Here is a 20,680-nt window from a genome sequence, read left to right as displayed (position 1 = left end):
GTCAACGAAGTGGCTAGGTCTTCCCGGTCAGAAATGTCCAATCTTGTCCACAGATGGGTCCCTAGATGGATGGATTGCAGGACGGACACCATTTGAACAGCTATACTACTAGCTCCGCTGACTTTGTCAGCTGAGCTAAAAAATAATAGCACAGCTCACAGGTTCATTGTTGGATACACAGTTTGTAAATATCAAAAGCCTACTATTGATACACACCGAAAAATGGCCCGGAAAAGCATTTCGAGTAGCGCCCTCTATATCAGCCAGAAAGGGTTAAAATGAAAAAATAATGGTGCAGTGCACAGGTTTATTGTTGGATACACGCACCCTGTTAATATCAAAAGCCTACTATCGATACACAGTGAGAAATGGCCTGGACACATTTTTTGTATAGAGCGCCCCCTAAATCAGCCACAAAGGGTTAAAATGAAAAAATAATGGCACAGCGCACAGGTTCATTGTTGGATACAGACACCTTGTAAATATCAAAAGCCTACTATTGATACACATCGAGAAATGGCCCGGACAAACATTTTGAGTAGCACCCCCTATATCAGCAATAAGGATTAAAATGAAAAAATAATGGTGCAAATCAACAAATTTTTGATGTTAAAGCAGTGTATTCTGTTCAATCTTAAACATGGTCACACAGAGTGTGTTCACTGATGTTCACTCTTGAATATAGGCAGGGGAAAAAAACCAAAGATGCAGAACAAACAAAGATTATAAAAGTTATTTTGTTCTTAGGACGCTTTAAAATTGGGCCAATTTTTTTAGAGTTTTGACAGACTGATTATTAGGTATGTGACAATATGAATATATGAGCAGGTTTTTCCAGTGAAATGTCTCATCTTCCAAAAAAAGAGGATTTGTAAGCACTCTCTTTCCATTAACCCTTTCGATACTGAATTTTTTTAAATTAGTGCACATTACTGTACTGAATTAATTTTCAGATATTCAATGACCCGGGACATGAAAATTTCAAATGAATTTTTAGAGGAGAAGCAGTGATACAAACCCTAAACAATCATGGCACTTTTTTGATGATTTTATCTGAACTTTCTGAATCTGCTGTTTGTTTTTACATTTACCCCCTGCCAAAAAAATTTGGGGGGGTCACATGACCCCCCCAAATTTGCGCAAAAGAAATACAGTTTGCATTCAACAATGTATTTGGGTTTTTCATTGCATCACTGAAAGAAAAACCTTGTAGCAAAGCAAGATACACATAAAAACCAAGTAAGAACAATTACCTGCAAAGAAAAAATAGAAAAACCCTGAAATTTGGCCACTTGAACATTAGAGGGGGTATACCTACGGGGTAACTTTGAATAATAGCAATTTTGAAAAATTGGTTGTCAAAACATAGCGAAAAAATCCAACTTTTCAACCAAAAACTCCGAGAAAACCACAGCCGGTATCAAAATGCGCCGAATAGAAAGGGTATTCCCCAGAAACCGGGGATTCCCGAACAGGTACATTGTACTTATAAAATGCAGAATCGACTCGACGATCGACGAAACGAAGTTAATGTATGAGTGGCGTGTGTTGTGCCGCGTGGCACCAGACAATCCGTTCATCAGGGAATGTTTGTCGTTGTGCCGCACGGCACGATCCGTATCAAAAGGCTTAATCTACAAAATATAGTGTTTCAATATTGGTCGAAGTCTTGCCTAAATTTTGTTAAAAACAACTGTCAGATTGATGACTTTGATTGCCTGAACAAGAATATAAATGCTATTTTGCCTTGATATAATTTATCTTTGTAGAAAAAAATGGTTTTATAAACCCCACTTTCACAAAGAAACCTCAAAAACAAGTGAAATGTCACAAACTTTATTCTAAGGTTGCTTTGTGTTTTGGTTAATTTTGTTAAAACTTTGACTGATGATTAAGTTTGTGTGAACATGAATGTACAAGCAATTATAGTCTCATTTTACAAAAAATGAAATGGCCAGGGCCATTGTGCTCACCTCATGTGGAGGAAAGATGGATAAAGAGCATGGTATTGTGTCATGTAGTGTTAGGTTTGATGTAGGTCCAAGCAATTACAATTTCCCCAAAATGGCCAATTTACAGTACATTCGACCTCTGTGACCTTGAAAAGTAGGTCAAATCAAAGAAGACCCGGGTGACACATGGAATGGTTGTTAGAATTAGATGTACCTATGATATAAAATTGGTGCCAATCGGGCAAGTCATTACTAGGAATAATGGCATTTTGAAGAATTTAGGATTTGGCCCCTTCCTGGAGGCCAAACGGCAAATCAGATCGCACCAAACTTCGGTACCTGAGATCACCTGACCAAGGGGTACATGTGTACTTAATTTGTGATCAATAGTCATTGCAGTTAAGAAACGTGCCATAGTTACGGCCTGACGGCCAATTTACGCCATTTGACCTCTGTGACCTTGACAAGAAGGTCAAATTAAAAACCTGTGTGACATATACTGTATGGTGGTTAGATGTACCCATGATATCAAATTGGTGGCAATCGGGCAAGAAGTTAAGGAATAATCACATTTTTAAGGTTTTTGGATTTTGCCCCCTGGTGGTCAAGTGGTGAATCATATTGGACCAAACTTCGGTCCCTGAGATCACCTGACTAAGGGGTAAATGTGCACCAAATTTGGTATCAATAGTCATTGCAGTTTCGAAACGTGCCATCGTTACATCCTAACGGCCAATTTACACCATTTGACCTCTGTGACCTTGAAAAGGAGGTCAAATCAAAAACCCAGAGGATATATGATGCATCTTTGCTAGAAGTACCTACCATATTTTTTTCAAAATTTCCCGACTACTATTAAGGGAGATATTGCATATTTTCACTTTTAACGTTTGGCCCCCTGGTGGCCAAACCATGAAAAGATTCGGACCGAAACTTGGTCTCCAAGGTGACATTACATAAGGGTACATGTGTACCAAGTTTCAACTCAATAGCTCTAACAGTTACGAAACGTGCCCTGCTAACGGACGACGGACGACGACGACGACGACGACGACGACGGACGCCACGGTATGGGATAAGCTCACCTCTGCTAAGAGGTGAGCTAAAGAGGATTTGTGAACACTCTCTTTACATAATCTCCAATTGGAGAGCTAGAAAAGTGAAGAGGACATTCCTCTTTCACGGACATTCCCCTTTCATTGAGTCCGGACAAAACTTCTCAAACCTGTTCTACAATAAAAGAGCTATTTGCTGGTGAACTGCTTGTTCCCAAAAGTGACGCTACACAATAGCCGCGCGTACACCACCTGAAAATGGACCACCAATCTTGATTCGCGAACCAATACCGCACCATCGAAAATCCACCAAGCGCGTACACCAGCGCTGCAGCTAGTTATAAAATCCGGCAACAGATGGTGCGCAAACAATACGCAGAAAGCACCATTTCGAAAGCGCCGCATGTCGCCAAACCATCTAACTAGCTAATTGCCGATCCATTAGCGCGTACACCACGACAAAGCCGAGCTTTTAACAAGCCAGGAGAATTTGGACCATCAAGCTTGATGGGACAAATTCGCCCGGCAATTTGTACCAGCAATGGATTGCCGAACAAATTTGTCGCGGCAATGTGGTGGTGTACGTGCAATTGGTCCACCAATATTTCGTGGTGTACGCGCAACTAATATTTCATCTTACATTCCTTTAGTGGGGAGGAAATATTCCAGAGATACCCAAACTGAACAGCTAATCCCTCATAATCCCTAGGCAATCTTGATAAAATTGACCCACCAAAAGGGCTAAAAGAAAACGGGCAGTCCTTATGGAAAAATCATCAAGGGCAGAGAAACGTAATGGACACAGACGCCACCCTGAAAGGTTGGCCAAAAAGCGATATTGCAATCCGTGCGTAACCAGATTCAATCGGAAGGTCATAGATCATTGTTATGCACTGTCTAAATCATGTACGTTGATCACTGTGTTCATGCTAGAATAACTGAAAGTCTGCCATACGAGGGGTTATTGAGTTATTGAGTGGAACAGAATGCGGACCCAGTTGCGAACACCGATTTGGATTTAAGGTCACAGGCTCAAGGTCAAAGGTCATCCGCCAGTCGGCCATCTTGAATGCGAGATTATCGAATTTGCCTTTCATATTCACCACATATACACATGCACGCCAAATATGAAATGTTTATGTGAACACTTTCAGAGTATGGAGAGGTCACAAGGCACTTCTAAGAGATTTACAACAAAATTGCCGTATACACATGCACACCAAATATGAAATGTGAACGTGAACTCAGTCAGAATATAGAGAGGTCACAAAGTATTTCTGAGATTCACAACAAAATGGCCGCCAGTCGGCCATGTTGAATGAGAGATAAACCATTATTGAACTTGGCCTTGATTTTCACCCCATACACATGCACGCCAATTATGAAATGCCTAGGTGAACTCGTTAATAAAAGTGATAGAATCTATTTACAAAATTATGTAAAGTGTTTGTAATTTTTTACCAGTGTTTGAAGGATATTGCCACTGCAGATACCAGGGTATTGCATTTTAGAGGTTCAAGATTTCAAATTTTTCCATGGGTGGACCCCGGGCCATTTTTTTAACCAACTGCCTCCTACTTTTAAAACATTTGGAAGCCCTGTCACAGCCAATACTTGTGCCCAATATGATAGCATTCGACTACTGCATTATAACAGTCGTCCTTAAAGCGAACTTTGTATGAGCAATACAATATCCTCAGTCGCTGTCAAAGCAATTGATGCATCGACTTTCTGAACGGAACCCTATTGCAGGTCCTATTAATCCGCATATTCATCAGGCTGTATCTTCGTAACTGATCTGCGCCAGACTGAGAAAGTTAATTTTCCCTTACGAAGAAAATAGTAGCAAAAAGTATAGGCCAAAATGTTGGCAGTGCATAATCTCCTTTGAAATTTTCTTCGTCCAAGTTTCAGTAATTACCTGCCAATAAACATGCTTACCTGATGAACAAGAACTGCATAATTGAGCAGTATCATATTTTGTACACATTCTAATTGTAGTAATGATGCTGACTTTATTTTCTTACCGCGTAATCCTGCAGTTCCCATACGACTAGCTTCCTCCAATGCTACAGTTTCTTGCACTATAGTAAATGGGAGTACTGCACCATTGTAATAATACCGCCGACACTGACGTAGTATTCTCTCTGTAGCGCCTTTTACGAAATACAACTCTTCATACTAAAAAAAGAAATAGATCAGATCAGCAAAAAGACTGTGCATTATTCCCTTTAAGTATCCTACTGTAGACACATACACACAGGCCTTGTCTACTACAAAATAAAAGCGCTCACTTTTTTGAGCACCTAGATTTCATAAGGCGATAACTTGGAAATAAATTGGAATCAAGAGATAAATAGATATGATTAAGTCTCATTTTTAGCTTGTACAGTAGAACCTCCCCCTACGGACACCTCTGCCAGGCGGACACCGCCGCATTATGGACATGTTCGTTCAGTCCCGATTTTTTTCAAAGTCGTTTGCTTTAACCAAAACCTCTGCAGGGTGGACACCTCCTTACTCCGAATTGGGACACGGCCATGGTGACTTTTTGGTCCAATCACCTCCCAATTACGGACAGTAAACAAAAACAAGAGGCCCAAGGGCCTGGCGCTCAGCTGAGTAAGCAGATACAATTCATAGTTTAGCAGTTTGACTGATACTTTTAGATAGATTTGGCAATACCAACTTGAAATGGGGGGTTAGTGGATTTAGCAAAGTGTTTGGGATGCCCTGTATGTGAAGAAGTAAGATAAAGAGGTGCTTAAGAAAATTAACTTTATTGTTAAAAGATTGACCTGACCTGCAGGTGATTGGAATTTAACAAAGGCTGATTGCAATCATGGAGTAAATTATATAAGAATCACTGATTTGGCAAAGATTATTACCAGACGTCAAGATGGAAAGTGATTGTACAGTGTTGGCTGTAGCACCTGGTGACTCCAGGAGGAACATGTGAGACAGCTGGCGTGTTGCCAAATCCGGACCTACTTTCCGTCAATGCTGAATACGTCGATGAGAGCTCTCGAACTATCATTCCATGCAAAAAATGGCAATGACAACACCACTAATAACTTCAAATTATTTTCCGGTTACGATAACACAACACGCATCTTCATGATCATGATCTTTCTCAAACTAACTGAATGACCTAATCGCCTTGGACGCACAACCACATATCAATCCGCCCCGACGATCGACACATCCATTCGATTCGATAACACTCGATACAGTTTGATAAATAAACAAAGTTTTCGTGCTTTTAGCTGTCAACATCAATGGCTATAATATACTCCTGCAGAATATAGAACTAATTTCCGAAGTTTCCAATAGTTTGAACACAACTCAGAACATCACCAATCAGCAAGGAGGATACCGCGGTGACGTCATATCACGTGATCACATCCCATATTAGTGATCGCTATGACCAATCAGATTCAGTCTACTGACAGCACCAGCACTGAACGCATCTCAACGTCCCACTGTCTGGTGCGCTCCAGTACACAAAAACACCAATAGACATGAAATATTGCAATACCTAGTATGGATTCTTCCTGTGTAAAATAAAATTTACAGAGCAGATTAACTTCCACGAATAAAAAAGACGTTTGGCGTGGTCAAAGTGCGGAAATAATGTCTCGGCTAAAATACACTACGAAATACACTAGGCAATGCACTACGCGATACACGGTAGAGATGCAGTTGAGTTTGTTATTGTTTTTGACTTAGAAGCCCGCCCATATCATAATATATTCATGTATTCATGAAGTATGAACTCATTTCTGTCCATACAACTCTAAGAACAGTCAATTTCTCCTTTGATCATCACCGAAACCGCGATATCCGCAGGAAGATTTCGTTCTGGTGTCCGAAAATGCATGATCTTACAGGGGCGCTAACTCGACAAATAGAGGGGATCTATGGGGATCTATGGAGTTTTAGGTCCTACAGGTCTCGAACTTGTAAAATCTGTAAACATGCCTCCAAATCCCATTATGATAATGAAGAGATTGCCCCATATCTGGGAGACTGTTTTGAAACCATCGCTAGGCCTAATTTTGGAAGATCGGTGTCCGGATATTTGGTTTAAAAAACCCTATTTTTCCCATCAAAACAGCACTTTTCATTATTCAAATGATAACTTATTGTCTGAAGACTTATTTCATAGCAGAAAAGTACTAATAACTCTGATTTAATGCGAAAAATCTAACTTTGTTTGATGACTTGATTTTCCATTGGCCGTGGATCGAGTTTGTTTACAATATGCAGCGCCATCTTGGAAAAGCCGTGACGTCACCCCGGTATCCTCCTTGACCAATCAGCTGGACCAATCAGATCTGCATAAATTACGATAAATAATGAGGTCGTCGCTTCAATTTCGCAAAGAAAGTTGACTCCATTCGAAGGTTGTTTTGACCAAATTCCGTTGAACTCATCGTTATGAGGGCATTTGAACACATTCTCGTTGTGTGAAGTTTCGTACCAAAATACATTTCCGTAAAGGCTTAAATAAGAAAATTTGTCACTTACAAAATCATCGCTCCGGTAGAAATAAAAAGGTCACCGCCATTTTCTTGATGATAGTACTCCAGGTAACCTCGACCGCGCAGTGGAGGGTCGAGCCGCCTCGTCAATTTACCCCAGACGAGCCGGTCATACAGTGAATGGACTGGCAATACCAGCAGTCCGGTATTCCCTGGTTCGAGGTTTTCATGTCAGTTCGCGGCGGGAAATTTAAAGCGGAATCATCCGGGGTCAAACAACAGTTTTGCTCACTACCGCCAACTGGTGATATAAATCGACACTAATCTATTTTATATCAAAACTTCTGTATCATGAAGACCTTTTCAACTTTATTTCAAGCTTTTATCTGCTGGAATAGAGCGTCAAAAAATTGTTTTTTCATTTACGCATTTTGCCCCCTGGGGAGCTGAATTTGAGTCGAATCGCCCAAATTTTTTTCTGTAAGCAACATTTTCTGCGGTGTTTATAAGCAAGACTAGATTTGAAGTGCCTCGGTTGTATGATTACAAAATGCCCAACTTTGTCCACGGATGGATGGATGGATGGATGGATGGATGGATGGATGGATGGATGGATGGATGGATGGATGGATGGATGGATGGATGGATGGATGGATGGATGGATGGATGGACGGACACCACTCGAATAGCTATTTGACTAGCTCAGCTGACTTTGTCAGCTGAGCTAATAATGGCTTCCCGTGTTCACTTAGGTAGTCGATTAGACCTTACAGAAGTGAAGTTTGCGTAATTGATGAACATAATAAGACACTGAGTCCAGTTAATTACAGGGTGGAGTGAATTTAATGTCCATTGCTCTCCTCATTAAAACCGAACGTTTCGTTTAATTATTTTCACTCTGCATCACTTTGCCAAGCTACTGTAGAATGTAACATTAATTGCAGTCCATTGAGTTCTTTGTTCCCCTGCACTCTAATTACAAAGAATAAAGCTTGTTCAGTAGCTCAATCAAATGCTTTTATACAACCAATTAAGGATGTACGCTGTCTATGTAGAATGTAGCGTATGAACACAACCTGCATATATCAATGTTGGCAAATTAATATTAAATAATAAAATGACTTCAAGGCTGCCATGAAGTGCGAAACGTTCCCATTGTTTTTTGTCCACACCAATTAGTTTAAGTTAATAAGCAACAGAATGTGTGTGTGTTTGTACCACTAATATGTTGGAAATCCGAGGTGAACTAGCTCAATAATGTTCAATAAAGACTTGAAGATGTAAATCCCTTCTAAATGTTATATTTTCAAGTCCAGGTGTTAATACATTCACAAATCACAAAACGGGGATCCAATTCTGGTATAAAAGTTCCCAGGTTCGAGTGCCAGTCCTGAATGTCGGATATACAGCATTTGATTTAACATGAAAACAACTAATTACTGATTGCATAACATTAATCAAGCTAATTTGGCAATCATGTTAGCTTCCCAAACTTAACTTAGGTAAGCTAAATACTACACATACAAATATCCAGGGGTCGGTCAAAGCCTGCTCTGGCTAAGACAAAAGTTAAGATGATAACATGCCTATATAGTCATGTTCACCCAGACCTCATCATCAGTCTGTGAAGGTTTGAATGAAATTCTCCCAAACATAAAGAACAATAGCTTCTATATTTAGTTGTAAAATTACTGTTCATCAAAGTCACAATTCCAAACACAACCATGTGCTTTTTTTTCAGTTCCAGTCTTAGTAGACCTACATACTGCTCCACTAAACAATGGTATAGTTATAAATATTTAGGAGAGTATAATAAATCTCGACTTAGGGTGACACAGAATGTTTAAGAATCCACATATCTTCCATTGAAACAGTTTTCCCGGGTTAGGCCTAATCCCCAGTATCTATTGGCTAATACCACTCCACATACGTCAGCATTCTCTTGGCAATTAATGCGGGCTCATATTCCAAAATCATGAGCACATTCAGCTGTTCAAGATGGCGTCTTCATTCAACTTGTGGCCTTATTTCTCAAATAATTTGTTATTTTCTTGATGTAAAGATCGCATTATCTTGAGAGAATGCCAGGGATATTAAGAAGATGTATTTTCCTGTGGTGCTTTACGATATGATTCATGATATTTGAACTTTTCACATATAAAACAGGCGGTTTGCTTTCGTTTTTCTGTGATTAGCAGACAACTTGGCTCAGTCCATTTTGGTTGTGGTGGGAATAGGTGGGGATTGTGTTCTCTGTATTAAGCTTTTCTGTGAATTTCAATGCATTCAGTTGATATTATTACATGATATACTAAAATTGAAATAGAGTCAAGAGAAGACCGAGATAGACAATATCTTTTACCATAGTTTTTAATATTTATCTGAATTTTTTCTACTACCTTAGGGTCTAAGAAAATGCTTGTTTTACATTACTCTTCCTTGAATTTATGAGGCCAAAGAAAACCATAGTCTCACCCAACCTTATATGTTTGATTTGGTGGAATAATTTACGATCAATTGCTTATTTCAGGTTGAATATCATCATGGCCAAGTTGAAAAAGGCTGAGAGATGCCATGGTGCGAAAGGAGGCTATGAAGTGCACCGGCACTATGCCTTTAGCAGTTCAAGGTCGAGTAAAAGGCGACGTAGAAAGACTGTGGGTGGAGGTGATGCTGGAGCAGTTTTTTTGAACGGTTTACAAATTCTATGTAATTTTTAGTAGAGCTTGTATTTCAGTATTTTACATTATGATATGGCTTAAATACTGTACAACTACAACCTTTATAAATTGTATGATTTTTATAAATATACACTTGTGCATTTATTTTTTTCAAACATAATAACGACCAACTTTGAATTATAGCAATAATTTGTTTTTGTCATGAATTGTTTGTCATGCTGATGCAAATATTTACTCCTAAACAGGAAAAGATATCATTCTAGGCCCCCTTACTACAATCAATCCCCATGATGGCAAATATATATGAACAACAGAAAGTCCCCATGCAGTGAACCTGGCCATGCTGCCTATGTTTACCTAATTAGCATAATGTAGGCCAACACCATGGGAGCCCCCTATTATCAGTTAATCGTACTACTCATTTCAATGGAAGCCTTAACAGGTGTGTTTGATGAGAGCGAGGCATGCTTTTACACCTCTGGTTATGTAATGATTACAGTGAGAAGTGTCCCATATCCTCAATCCAATGGAGGTGCAAAAACCGACCTGACCATTTTTGCTCTGCCCTGCTTGCCTGTTTGGTCAGGCAACAAAGAGCTATTAGGCAGGCTTCGCAACCCTTCCGAAGAGCTACGGACAACGAACTATGAAGTACATGAATGTTAATATATTTTATTGACAACTTTTTTCGAAAGTTTCCCTGATGCCTCGTACAAATTAGTACGTTCGTAGGGGTTGCAAAACCTGCATATTGATATAGTAAAATACATTTTGCCAGTGAACTACCTACATGTAGTTTCAAAAGCATCGCAAAAAAATGTTGTACCCTTTCTTCTTTTGTTAAAAGACAATCGCACTACTGTTTTGCTTATCTGAGTATTCATTATCAGATAAAAGCGTTATACACTCCCCCAATGAGTTATCCAAACAATGGAACAAAATTCTGTTCCATCATCTCATTCTTAGGCAAACTTGCCTTATTTTCTCTTTTGAACTTCGGCAATAGTTTATTGGACTATACAGTTGAACCTCCTTACATGCCTTTGGGGGGCCTTTGTAACAGAATCATGCAGTTGACATTGACAGTTGTTGCATTGTGTTATTTTCTCTTCTATGGATTTAATATAACATAGGTCAACTGATAATTTGACAAAATTTAAAGCAGTGCATCTATCATAACTAGAGGCCTGGCGGCCTGAATAGCTACGCTGGCGGAATTTAATAGCAAGGAATGAGATAAATGACAAGAAAAGGTAGCAAGTAGTATATGCGAGTACCAGAATGTAGGTTTATGGTAGATAGGGAGATGTGGACAGACTAGATGGAATCAAGCTTAGACAAATGGGGCCAAATTCATGAAGGGTGTTCAGCTTAAAACAGCATTTAACTACTGAATAGACAGATTCAGGTCCTTCATGTAAATCTTCACAGAATATGAATAGGCCCTATAACTAATCAGGGAGAATTTACACACGTCTAATGAATTTGGCCCCTAGGGTGGATAACAGTTCTGAAGCTTTTATTTGAACTGCAGTGAATGAAGAAGTTGAGGGGTTCTTTTGTCACATCCGCTCTTCAATATCTTCAGTGCCTTTGCTCCAACTGTGTTTCAGCAGGCAAGCGCAAAACTGCTCTTTTAATACCTTTAGTTTGATACCATTAACGCAATTGCCTTCCTCTAAGGATGTTCAAGTTGTTTAGTAAGTAATAAAAATATATCAGGTAAACCTACTCTTAAACACTTTTAGTTTGATATCAAACACGGATGACACCTTTCGCTTTAACCGTCTCCAAGTAGGTCAGTTGGTAATGAAAATGGGTTAGCACAAACCTACTCTTCATTATCTTTAGTTCGATACCAAACACGACCACTTTAGCTATAACAGTCTTAAAAAAGGGCAGAAGGTCATAAAAGTAGATCAATGCAAATCTCTTCTTCATTGCCTTGAGTTTCGATTAGTTCTTGTGACACTGCCCTATTCCCTCCCATAAGGCTACAATGCAGTCACTAGATTGTGACATGAGGCATGATGCCGTCTCTAACATCACCCTCTCTACTCTTACATCACCATACCCCATGTCTGACCTCTTCTGAAAAGACGCTTGACTTTCAATTGCAAGTTGCGGGAAATTTTCATGTAGAAACAATTTGGTTTCCTGGTATCAAATGATCAGATGCAGTGCCGTCTTTAAACTGGCAGATAAACTAAACATGAAGGACTCCAATTGCACCGTGGATAATTTTTTCTAAGGCATTACCCTCTCTCTCGACCCAGGGTCGAGCGCGACAGTAAAGGGGTAGGAATTTTAACTCGACCTAAGGTCGAGCATGACACTAGTATAAGGGTTAAATGTTGCATGTTCAAGCGTTTAGGTTTAATAGGCAAGCCTTATTTTTTAATATTGTAATAAATAAAAATTCAGAGATGCCTATTCAATTTCAAGGCTTCTTTATTCAATCAACTTGTATAACACAGTAAAGCAAGACCAAAACGTGAAGGACAAATCAGCTAAGATACAGCGTCTTCTTTCCCAATCCCGTCAATCTCATGGATGACTGGTTGATTGGTTTCGTGTCACCAGTTCCACAGCATGCACAGCAACACCACTTTGCCAGTGGACACCACCGGAATGACTCGTAGATAATAGACTGCATCATCCTGTTAACATGAGAAAAAATAGCACTTTGTAAAAAAACACCATCAAAATAAGATATTTATTATTAACATCCCCGATTATGTTACAAAAAGAATGAATAGTCTGTGCTGATACGCAAAAACTGTGAGAGGATATACAACCCTGTATGGCTTGCTGTTCATGTTGGTTGTAAGGTAAAACATAAATGTACAAAAAAAATCAAAACTTTTGTGAAAAACTAATGAACCGGTGGGGGGGGGGGGGATAAAATGAAGTTAAATTTGAAAAAGTTCACCCTTATTTACTAACGTTCACGTTGGTAGAGTTTGGACACATGGCTTGCAATGCATACTTTACTTCCCTGCACATATGTTGCAGTGTATTGCATTTGTTCATGTACCGGTATCGGGTATGTAACTGTAATGTATGGTAAATAATGTAGGCCCAGTTCATGCAGCTCCTCACGGTTTCCCGTATCAGCATAGACTGAGAATGGCAGTTTTATTGTTTGTTAAAAATAACTCGCAATTCAAGCAGACTACTTCGTTGCTATTATTTGTGTACTCTGACCAGTGTCTCTATCAAAGGTGTACGATATCATTGTTATTTTGACAAGAAGCATGAGAAAACGTCAACTTCTTGTGAAGCGGTCCGCCATGTTTGTTCATCTAGCGTTCGGGTTTGTTTTGATTACGTCGATGATGTTTATACAAAGAGGCTATTCTTATAACAAAGTTTTGCCTGGATTTCAAAGTCATTCTCCTGTAGTTGTTATATCTATGTGTAATAGATAATTGTGAAGTATTACAATTATTGCATTCTGATGATTGGGAAAATTTTTTTGCAACACCGTTTTATATATAAAATGTACTATGGCGTTCATGTGTGTTTTGATCTTTGACTTCGACTCAATGACTGAGCAAATTTAACGAGGTAGAAAACCAAAAAACGGTTACACTTCCTATGTAAACATGCTACGGGAGTCATTCTATACTATGACTTTTCTAATAACAGTTGTCATTGCCAATTGTACCTAGCAAATCAAGAGAAAATACAGAGAAAACTCACCCTGGTTTTCTGTCAAAACGTCTACCCTACGTAGATGAACTGAGCGCATGAATCTGGGTTTCTCTACGTGTCTTTTATCGGCAATATTAATAAGAATTAGACAAAATAAAACCCAACAAAACGACATGATGACATTGAGAATCAAAATATAGGGAAATACTACTTTCTTACCGCTCGATATGAAAAATTTAGATTGGAACTATGTTTTGAAGTGAACGTACACACTCTATATACATTCGCAAAATGGCCATCACTTTATTAGCCTCGGCTGCAATGCCTTAGGGCAATGCTTTATGTGTAGCGCGTTCAGTACACTACAGAGACAGGTAGGATCGAGGCCGTTTAGCGACTTTTGACCAGACGACAATTTCCAGCTTAAAATCTGGCAATTACTGCCAATTACAGGGTGTTTAGCCTTTCTGCTGTGAACAGCTATAATCCTATCGAAACAAGAGTTCAAAATATTGGTATCCTGGCACATTTTTTGGCCCAGCTACAGCAAATTCGGATGAAAATGCAACTATTTTGCTGGAACTACTTTCGGCCAGCTCCAGTACAAACCATAAGCTCCACTGGAAGGCAGCGTAACTAAAGAACAAGAAATTTTATCTCAATCCATACCCATGCGAGTACAATTCCTCTACAATGAACGTGAGAACACAGAAGAAACAAAGTCGCAACACAACAATCAGGATGGGATTTGATGAGCTGTCAAATCTTGGGCTGTTCTTCCAGACGGCAAGATTTGAAGTGCCTAGGTCTTACGGTTCCAAAATGCCCAATTCGTCACGGATGGATTGATTGTTGGAAGGACAAACACCATTCGCACAGCTATTTGACTAGCTAAAAATAGTTGGAATGTATGTAACCCAGAAATGTATACATTAATGAGGTTATCTTGATGTACATTTTACTGAACGTACTATGCACTACTGTTATGTGCTGGGCACATTAGCACATTGAAATAACTAGATCAATGTCGATGGAAAGGTCATCACTAATCTCTCAGCTTTTGATATGCAGGAACATTCAGGTGGATAATCTTATGATGGCTGTGTTGTGATGGTGTGTGTAATGGTGAAGGTGTTTGATGTTGAGAATGTGTATGTGGTTAAGTAGAGATTCGTGTTCAGAGACTTCAGCATTTGAGGTTGATGAAATGATGGTGATGAAGGGAAGCAATGTGATATTGTACAATGATAATAATGACAATGAAATGGCCAGGGGTCATTGTGATCACTGTATGAATATTCAGAGGGAAGGTAAAAGGGCAATGGTACGCCATCTCAAGAACAGAGGCACTTAACAAGGTCCCTCTTATCAGTCAGACTACTCTCCAAAAATAATTTCCAGTTCAACAACCAGAACTATATTCAAGTCTCTGGAACAGCCATGGTGACAAAAGTGGCACCCTTACCAGTATATACACTATGCTTGATGTATATACTCTAGATAGTAGGATCAAAATATGAAATAAACAGGCCAACCCCAAAAAAATTGCAAGAAAACGTTTTATGGTGTTATTCTGTAGATATTAGTCCAGAGAACAACATATCAAAAGTTGGCAGAAATTGAGCCTCCGCAAAGGGTCTAAATATGACGTCAAAAAAAGATGGCTGCCATCGCTAAAAAGTCCCATAAATCTTGTTCATATCCTATTAATATTGCTATTTTAACCAGTTAATGTGTGAAACATTACTCTTATAACCATTATCTTAGTCAATTCATTATTCTGTAATGTTCCATATAGCGCAATGATGTCATAACATGACGTCCTGACGTCACCAATGACGTCATGTTGGAAACTCATATTTATCATTTTATCATGTTTTTGTGGCAGTTCAAGATATGTACTATACTAGAATTCAATTTTGTAGACAACCCCAGTCAAACCCCCAGTAAAACAGAGGGTACTTGAAAAACTGATTGCCCTTGGTGCGACAGCCCATAGTGCTGCCATTTACAACAAACATTCTCTTCTCCAGATTAGACAGAATAAGACAACAGCTTTCAATGTGATTCAGAGTTTTCAAAATTTTACCTAATCACAGTGTGTCATTGTGATTCAGAAAAGAACAAAATGTTTATAGACTAAGATACACCTTACAGGTAAGATAAAACAATTTTTGGTTACTGGGAAGGCGGTACAGCGCGCACTCCGTGGACATCTGCTTGTTGACCAGTGTCTAACAAACCAGATCATCTCGAAGATCATCGAACGTGAACAACGATTTGAAGGCATCATAGAGGAACTTGAGCAGTTGTACTGTCAAGCAGAGAGAGGAGTTATAGATGTCGCCAGAGTGATTGCATCTGATGGCATGGATGAGTTTGTTAGTTCAATGACATCAATAAAAGCTGAATTGTCGGACAATTCCAAAACGAGCAAACTTTGGTTGAGCTATATGCAAATGTTGGGAATTGCGCGGGAGCTGATTGAGGCTGATCGCACAGGATCACCTTCATGCCGTATCAGATTGTCTGCCAATATTTGCTGCCGCGAGTCATCCAAATTACCTGAAGTCTGCCTATATGTATCTCCAAAAGATGACAGCTTTAGAGGTCGAAAACCCTGAAGTGTTTCAGAAATTCATGCGTGGATACCATGTCATCCGGCGAAGCAACAACTTCTGGGCTGGACTTGGATGTGACTTAGTCATTGAACAAACTCTTATGAGATCACTCAAAAGTACAGGGGGTTTAACAAGAGGTAGTGGAATGTCAGAACACCAAAGGGCTATCTGGACAATGTCTTCTCCCGTATCATCTACCTATAACTACGCCATGCAAGAATTTTGTGAAATGCGATATACAACTAGCGAACAGTACAGAGAAGCCACTGCCGCATGAATAGTCCGGGATAAAGAGGATCTGACCAAGCTTGACCCAATGCTTGGCCTCTATACTCCGTTTTCAGGTGAAACGACATTGCGCAACATTGTTACAGGGGTAAATGCCGATGATGACGTGAATGTAGATGACAATTTCACTGTTGGCAGGGACACGGTTACCAAAATGGAAAGTCAGTTGATTTTTTCTTATTCCCACAAACGCAACACTAAGGTGAAGACCATGGCGTCAGCAAGGGCTGTCAAAGTTGCTGAAGACAGAACAATGATCCTGCTATGTTATTTCAGAGGTTCCTGGTAGTGTCGCAATCTGGAGGACTTAGCTTAGATGAAGTGATGAAGCACGAACTTTCCCCATATCCACCCTCTTTGTTTGAAGGCAAACATCGACTACGAAAGCCGGACAAACCTGCCCTTCTTGAGGCTATACGGAACCATGCTACTTCTGTTGATGATGTTGTCGTTCAGCCTATTCCCAAGACTGAGTACTACGTGTTGGACGGAGGTTCTCTCTTACATCGGCTGAAATGGACTGAAGGGAACACCTACAGCTCAATTGCTGCTAATTATGCATCTTTTACGACAGATCTGTATGGAAAAGCGACCGTAGATGGATATGGAGGACCCAGCACAACACCCACCAGCGACGGAAGACCACAAATGTGAAAAATACAGTCAATATCACGGAGACAACTAAGTTTGTGGGGAAGAAAGACGATTTCCTTTCAAATGAAAAAAATAAGAAGTCACTAATTGACATGGTCACGGTGCGCTTGAGGCAAAAGGACTGTCACGTGGTGCAGGCAGAGGGGGATGCAGATTTGGAAATAGTGAAAGCAGCTGTCACTATGTCGACCACAACATCAACCACCCTGATCGGAGAAGACACAGATCTTCTCATATTACTTCTGTATCATGGTAGAATGGACAGTAAGGAACTCTACTTTCGTTCAGACAACGGGAAGCCCAATGTATACAATATCAAAGTTTTGAAGAAGCTACTCGGGGATGATGTTTGTACTGATTTGTTGTTTGCCCATGCATTCACCGGATGTGATACTACCTCTAGAATCGTTGGTGTTGGCAAGAAATCAGTGTTTCAAAAGGTCGTCAAGGGCGATTCTGTCTTGCGCATCGTTCAAGGTTTTTTTTGTGCTCACAACTCAGATAAGGTTGCTGTGGCAAGTGCTGGGTGTAAAGCAATGGTGGCTCTGTTTAACGGAACAAGTGAATCGTTGGCATCATTGCGGTACAGCTATCTTTGCAAAAAAGTGGCGACCGCAAAGACATTCGTAACACCTTAGCGATTGCCCCCTACAACCTCGGCGACAAAGTACCACGCACGACGGAGCTACCTTCAAGTCATGCAATGGATGGGTCATAATGACAACATGGACCTTGCAAATTGGGGTTGGAATGTTGAAGGAGACAAAGTCACACCATAATGATGGACAATAACCCAGCTCCTGACATTCTGCTAAAAATGATTCACTGTAACTGTTCGGCTGGATGCAACACACTTAGATGTAGCTGCAAGAAGTATGGACTTGACTGCACAGGGGCTTGTGGGCCTTGTCAGGATGGGAACTGTGAAAATATGAACCATGCACCTTTTTTAGATGAAAATGAGGACTGATTATTGACTGTTTCATGCGAATTGAAGTTTAACAAATTTGAATTTACCATCAGATTGCAAATTTCCAATCATGACGTCATTGATGACGTCGTGACGTCATCACATAACTCCAGGATCCACATATCAATTTCATGACTTCTAAGACAATATTTTCTACGGTATGTTGCACGTTTGAAGTGGTTCACTACTGTTTATGTCAAACGATATATGAAATATAGGGAATTTTGGTCAAATGGCGGCCATTTTGTTTGACGTCATATTTAGACCCTTTGCGGAGGCCCAATTGCTGCCAACTTTTGATATGTTGTTCTCTGGACCAATATCTAGAGAATAACACCATAAAACGTTTTCTTGCAATTTTTTTGGGGTTATTCTGTGATATGATCCTACTAAGACTCGATATTGTAAGGACAGACAATACAACCCCAGTAAACCCACCCACTCCACGCGGTACTGAATAGGCGTTACTTTTCTTTTGTGTGGAGGGGCCACGCGACTCCTAGGACCAAAATCAATGTGTCCGATCAACCCTGCAGGTAACCACCACTCTTGGTCAAGTCCAACTCTCTGTGATGTCATGCAGATCAGAGTGGTAACCTGGAATTGTAGGCCAATTGTCATGGGCGAGTCTTCCGAATTCTTCACAATACTATTGCATTATGAAATTGATGAGGTTTATAGGCCTAGCTGATGTTTACTGGGTCATCTTCATTAGCCGTTACTGTCATGTCATTTTTGGCCTGTACACTCTGGCTTGCTGTAGGCCTACATGTGCTGTCATGGATGTACCACCGCTAAGAAAGCGTCGACGTAGCTACGGTATCAGTGAAAAAATTCGGTATCTAACCGATTGTGAAGAGGCCTTGGCGAATGGGACAGTCGCCAGTAGTGATGAATTTGCAAATCATCACAGAATTCCGCCCTCCACCTTTCGGAAATGGGACCGAGAGGAGCTAGATGCCGTACTGTTCGAGAAAAATGGTAAAATTTGTTTTGTAAAATACGAGAAAATCATGTCGGAACATGGCCTGAAGTAGAAACTAATCTCCACGAGTGGTTCGTAGGTGAAAGGCAAAAGCATCTGGTTGTGTCTGTCTCGGACCTCCAAGTAAAAGCACTTGATCTTTTCCAAACGTGGTGGGACAACTTGGCAGAAGACAGACGGAATGAAATTGTCCGTTCTAGACCGATTCGGCATGAATTCCACGCCTCAGCAGGTTGGGTGACCGATTTCATGAAGAGAAAGAACATTTCTTTTCGGAAGACTAATAAAAACACTACTACGATCCCTGCAGACGCCACAGCTAGAGTCGCGCAATTCAGAAATGATGTCGCTGGGGTAGTTGAACAGTTTCAGATACCAATTGGATTCTTTTTCAACATGGATGAAACTTTCTTGCTATTGGATTGTCGTCCTGTGTACACATGTGAAACCACAGGGGCGCAATCGGTAGAATCCGGACATCTCGTGCAAATGCCAAGTGAGGTTGCACCATTACATTGTGCATTGCTACTACAGGAGTAAAACTTCCAGCTCACATAACATTTCCTCGTCGTGGATTTGTGAGGCAGATGGAGCAAGTTGCTCAGCAAGAACTGCCACATAATGTGAAAGTTACCACTTCTGATACTGGCTGGATGAGGCAAGACACCATTGAACACTGCTCCAATTACCTGCCGATGGCAATGATGATCAGGAGGATGGAATGGCATTCCTTGACCCTGAACATGAACTGGATTAGGCCTAGGTGTAAAGGACCCCAGATAGGACTTCATTGAAAATGTCAAATCGTATTTGCTGGGTCACCATGTATGTTGACATGTGGCTGGTTTTAGCCGTTCTACTCAATTAAACCGGTTAACCTCAGCAACAAACAGTACATGCGTGCTCTACAGAATCCAATTCAAGGTTTATTGTGTCCAGTCCCAAGGCCTCACAAAGCATTGTACACGCATGACATCACCGATGGGCTTTGCCGAAGAGAAACGCAAGGCGGGCACATGCAGTGCAGTTGTGACGCCTAGACCTTAGTCCAGCGAGTCATTGGCCCTTGTACATAAAGGAATAGTAAAGCCTATTCAGTACCGCGTGGAGTAGGTGGGTTTACTGTATTGTCTGTATCCTAGTATTGTCTGTCCTGATCGAGTCTAGAGTATATCATTGTTTAGGGTAGCTAGGACTACTCTGACTGGAAGCACGGTTGAATTTTGAAAAGAGTGACTTTGATGAACAAAAGCAGTGAAATGTCTCATCTTACAAAAAAATAGGATTTGTAAGCACTGTCTTTGCATAAATCTACAAAATACATTATATAGTG

General features: G+C 40.2%; 1 protein-coding gene across 5 annotated transcripts in view; it reads right to left on the bottom strand.

The window, feature by feature from the left end:
- LOC135495767 (calcium-transporting ATPase type 2C member 1-like) overlaps window positions 1-20,680 on the bottom strand; it is a 465,754-nt gene that overhangs the window by 185,108 nt on the left and 259,966 nt on the right. For all 5 annotated transcript variants that reach the window (XM_064784671.1, XM_064784673.1, XM_064784674.1 and 2 more), the window contains one exon: window positions 5,035-5,188. In XM_064784671.1, coding sequence (XP_064640741.1) covers window positions 5,035-5,188 — 154 coding nt within the window. The remainder of the gene's footprint in view (window positions 1-5,034; window positions 5,189-20,680) is intronic.

Source organism: Lineus longissimus, chromosome 11, assembly GCF_910592395.1.
Source record: "Lineus longissimus chromosome 11, tnLinLong1.2, whole genome shotgun sequence".
Taxonomy (NCBI): Eukaryota; Metazoa; Nemertea; class Pilidiophora; order Heteronemertea; family Lineidae; genus Lineus; species Lineus longissimus.
The sequence above is the reverse complement of the archived record's forward strand: the minus strand, read 5'-3'. Positions and strand labels throughout refer to the sequence as shown.